The 4,398-nt window shown below is 42.6% G+C and overlaps 1 protein-coding gene across 1 annotated transcript; it reads right to left on the reverse strand.

Annotated features, from left to right (window-relative positions):
* Positions 1-505: 505 nt before the first annotated feature.
* On the reverse strand, positions 506-1,989 carry LOC108382881 (uncharacterized protein K02A2.6-like; the record flags this gene model as incomplete). The annotated part of the gene is made up of 2 exons (XM_017639247.1): positions 1,384-1,989; positions 506-799 (listed from the first exon to the last, which is right to left on the reverse strand). Coding segments are annotated over exons 1-2 (900 nt in total), but the record flags the coding sequence as incomplete, so codon positions are not given.
* Between the last annotated feature and the right edge of the window lie 2,409 nt (positions 1,990-4,398).

Here is a 4,398-nt window from a genome sequence, read left to right on the forward strand (position 1 = left end):
GAATCTTTCTGCTTGTCCTTTCGTCGCTGGGTGATATGGAGCACCCTACTTATGGACAATACCATTTTCTTTAAGAAATTGCTGGAATTCAGTAGACTTAATCTGCGTTCCATGGTCCGACACCATTACGTCGGGTAAACCGTACTCAGCGAAGATCTCTTCACACTTTTGAGTTGCTGCAGTCGCCGTCATGTTAGGTACTATGTGCACCTCCGGCCATTTTGAATAGGCGTCCACTAAAACGAAAAAATACTTGCCCAGGAATGGTTCTGCATAGTCTACGTGAACTCGCTCGAAAACCTTCCTTTGTCGAGTCCATATTTGCACTGCCTCTAGCTTTTCTGGATTTGGTTTAGTTCTCTGGCACGCCACACAGTTTGATATTAATTGTATGATATCATCATCCATACGTGGCCACCAGCAATATGCTCGTGCCAATGCTTTCATACGTGATATACCGAAATGCGCTGTGTGCAGTTCCGCTAGTACTCATTGGAAAATATACCCGAATTCCTCTCAATAGGCAGCCTTCATGAAGCGAAAATTCAGTTTGTTGTATGCCGAAACGATCAGCCGCTTCACTAGTGCGTCCGTACTTAAGACACTGCATCAACTTCTCAACTCTCTTATCGTTCGCTGTAGCCTTTTGCAGATCTGGTAGAGTTACCGGTAAATTGCTTATTGCCTCAGCTTCGATCAGGTAAACTTCTTCCATATACGGATGAGCCTCGCGGTTCGGTAGTCTTGACATCGCATCAGCATTCATGTTCTCGCTGGATCTCTTCACCTGAATTTCATACTGGAACGATGATAAAAATAGTGCGTAATGTTGCATCCGGGTTGCTGTCAGTGTTGGCAATCCTTTATGTGGCGAGAAAATCTGCGACAGTGGTTTATTATCAGTCACGAGCGGGAATTTCCTTCCATATAAGTACTGATAAAAACGTTTGATGCCAAAAATTATCGCATACGCCTCCTTGTCAATTTGACTGTAGGCTCTCTGCACTTTGCTCAGCGTCTGCTATGCGAACTGAATTGGACGCTCCGCCCCGTCCTTGAGTTTGTGGCTTAGCACGGCTCCGACGCCAACCGGGCTAGCGTCAACAGCCAATATGAGAGGTAACCTGGGTTCAAAATGTGTCAAAACATGATCTGATTGCATTAGCTGCTTTATTTTTGTAAACGCTTTTGCACATTTGCCATCAAAATAAAATTTTTTATTATTCTGTAGTAATTGATTCAACGGGTAAACTATAGTGCTCAGGTTTTCAATAAAACGTCCATAATAGTTCACAAGCCCCAGCCAAGGCCTTACCGTTTCTATCGATAACATGACCGCAGTATTCGATAGTCTTTAAAGAATTCCGATTTTTCTAAATTAACCCGCATATTGTGCGCATCAAGTCGACCCAGTACTTCCCCAATTCGATGTAAATGCGTTGAGTCGTCTGGAGCTGTAACTTTAATGTCGTCGAGGAACACTGATACGCCGGGGATGTCACTCAGAAGTTGCTCCATCCACCTTTGCCAGATGGCCGGAGCGCATGCTACGCCAAACATCAGGCGAGTCGGTTGGAAAAGGCCTTTCGGGGTTGCCAATGTAAGGAAACGTCTATCATCGGAATGCACTTCTAGTTGCAAGTACGCTTTTGCCAGATCTATTTTGGAAAATTTGTCTCCGCCGGCCATGGTACTAAACAACTCATCTATCGTGGGGAGTGGATATTCGTCAATCACGAGGTCTTTGTTTATTGTGGCCCTGTAGTCACCATAAATGCGCACGGCGCCATCGCTTTTCGGCACAACCACTATGGGGGTTGCCCACTCGCTTTGGTCAACTCTCTCTAAGAGACTTTCATTGACTTTCTTCTGCAACTCACGTTCAACCGGTTCCCACAACGAAAATGCTACGCATCGCGCTTTGTATGCCTTAGGCGTGGTGCCCGAATTTACATGTAAACGTGCCTGAAACCACGAGATTTTTCCCATTTTCGCTTCAAATAATTTAGGCCATTTTTTAATCAAACTAGTGGTATTAATCTGTAGTTTATTGGATTCGGTAGCGTTTACCTCAGTATACAGGATTTCCTGCCACTTTATGTCCAATTTCCGCACCCATTCTCTTCCCATTAGCGGCTTGTGTTGAGAGCGGACGACTGTAGAACTTCGTATTCGTTTTCTTCACTTGGGATTTTAGAAAATTCTTCTTAGCGTCTGTTAAGCTGATGATAGTCACTGGTGCTCCTGTGTCCACTTCAAACTCCAAATTCACGTTGCTTACTTTCAGCGTATGCCACATCTTTTTCCGCAAAAGCTTCTCACTGTCGTCGCCGATTTGAAACAAGGCCTCTACGGTTTGAAGGTTATCCATCGAAACTTTGTTCAATTTTTGCTTTTCCTTTAAGCAGTTTTTTCACAGATGACCTTTTATTTTGCAGAAATGACATACGGTGTTTTTGTGTGTGCATTCGGTAGCTAGATGACCAGTGCTCCCACAACGATAGCATTTCCCTTTGTCATGCTGCTCTGTTTCTGGCATACTATTCCCTTTAAGTTTTTTTCCTTTGTTGCCCTTTTTGACCTTTCTTTTGTCCATCAATTTGTTTACGCTTACCGCCGCGCTCCGCACATTCGTATGCTGATGCCATATTTTCTGCCATTACTAACGTTAAATTTTTTTCTTCAAGTAGACGACTTTGTATTCGCTGGTTGCTCAATCCAAAAACAAATTGGTTTCGCAGAGCTGTGTCTAAATACGCGCGGAAATTACACCCGCTGGCTAGTCGTCTTAGTGCGATTAAAAATTGTAAGCAGTTTTCCTCCGCTTTTTGCTTTCGCAGATGGAAACGGTAATTTTCCAATATTTCATTGGGTTGCGGGTCGTAGTGCTCTGCCAACATAGACACAATTTCACTGTACTGCAATTCTTCTGTTATACGAGGCGTAACTTTGTCACACAAAATATTATATGCCGCGGCTCCCATGTAATGCAAAATTAAGTTTTGCTTGCGTGTAGCGTTCCCGTTGATCAATTCTACTGCCGTCTCANCTAACGTTAAATTTTTTTCTTCAAGTAGACGACTTTGTATTCGCTGGTTGCTCAATCCAAAAACAAATTGGTTTCGCAGAGCTGTGTCTAAATACGCGCGGAAATTACACCCGCTGGCTAGTCGTCTTAGTTCGATTAAAAATTGTAAGCAGTTTTCCTCCGCTTTTTGCTTTCGCAGATGGAAACGGTAATTTTCCAATATTTCATTGGGTTGCGGGTCGTAGTGCTCTGCCAACATAGACACAATTTCACTGTACTGCAATTCTTCTGTTATACGAGGCGTAACTTTGTCACACAAAATATTATATGCCGCGGCTCCCATGTAATGCAAAATTAAGTTTTGCTTGCGTGTAGCGTTCCCGTTGATCAATTCTACTGCCGTCTCAAACCTTTGGACCCATCTTCTGAAAGATGAAACTTCCATATTAAATGGCTTGAAATTGAACGCCGTCGTGCGCATTTCGTTTAGTGGTCCCCCTCGGTCATTGTTAGCCGCNTCAATTCTACTGCCGTCTCAAACCTTTGGACCCATCTTCTGAAAGATGAAACTTCCATATTAAATGGCTCGAAATTGAACGCCGTCGTGCGCATTTCGTTTAGTGGTCCCCCTCGGTCATTGTTAGCCGCAGCAGGTGGATTAACTTGATCCTCCATTTTATTTATTCATTTGCGTAAGTCGCTGTATGTGACGATCTACTCGTCCTCGTCGCCAGCTATTATAACTTCAACTGCTCTGCTTGATTTTTATTTAACGACTGCTCTCTTTATTCATGTAAGCAGGTATTTATATATACATACGTAAANCAGCAGGTGGATTAACTTGATCCTCCATTTTATTTATTCATTTGCGTAAGTCGCTGTATGTGACGATCTACTCGTCCTCGTCGCCAGCTATTATAACTTCAACTGCTCTGCTTGATTTTTATTTAACGACTGCTCTCTTTATTCATGTAAGCAGGTATTTATATATACATACGTAAAATACATATGACAATGTTTCATTTTGTGTTCGTACTTCATACCTAAATACACTGTAAACAATTGTAGTACATATGTATATATCATGAATAAATTAGCTTTAATATTTACTGATTTATCGAAGATTTCGTATTTCTCTAAATTACCGTTATATGGGATGTGGGCGTGGTTATTGTCCGATTTTTTAAATTTTCGGCCATTTAGTATGCTGTACAAAGGCCAACAACTGCGCCAAGTTTGGAAGAAATCGGCGCAGCGGGGACCAAGATATACACAAGTAACCAGAGNTAGTATGCTGTACAAAGGCCAACAACTGCGCCAAGTTTGGAAGAAATCGGTGCAGCGGGGACCAAGATATACACAAGTAACCA

Source organism: Rhagoletis zephyria, unplaced genomic scaffold (genome assembly GCF_001687245.7).
Source record: "Rhagoletis zephyria isolate East Lansing unplaced genomic scaffold, Rhagoletis_zephyria_1.1 Rzeph_scaffold_29268, whole genome shotgun sequence".
NCBI lineage: Eukaryota > Metazoa > Arthropoda > Insecta > Diptera > Tephritidae > Rhagoletis > Rhagoletis zephyria.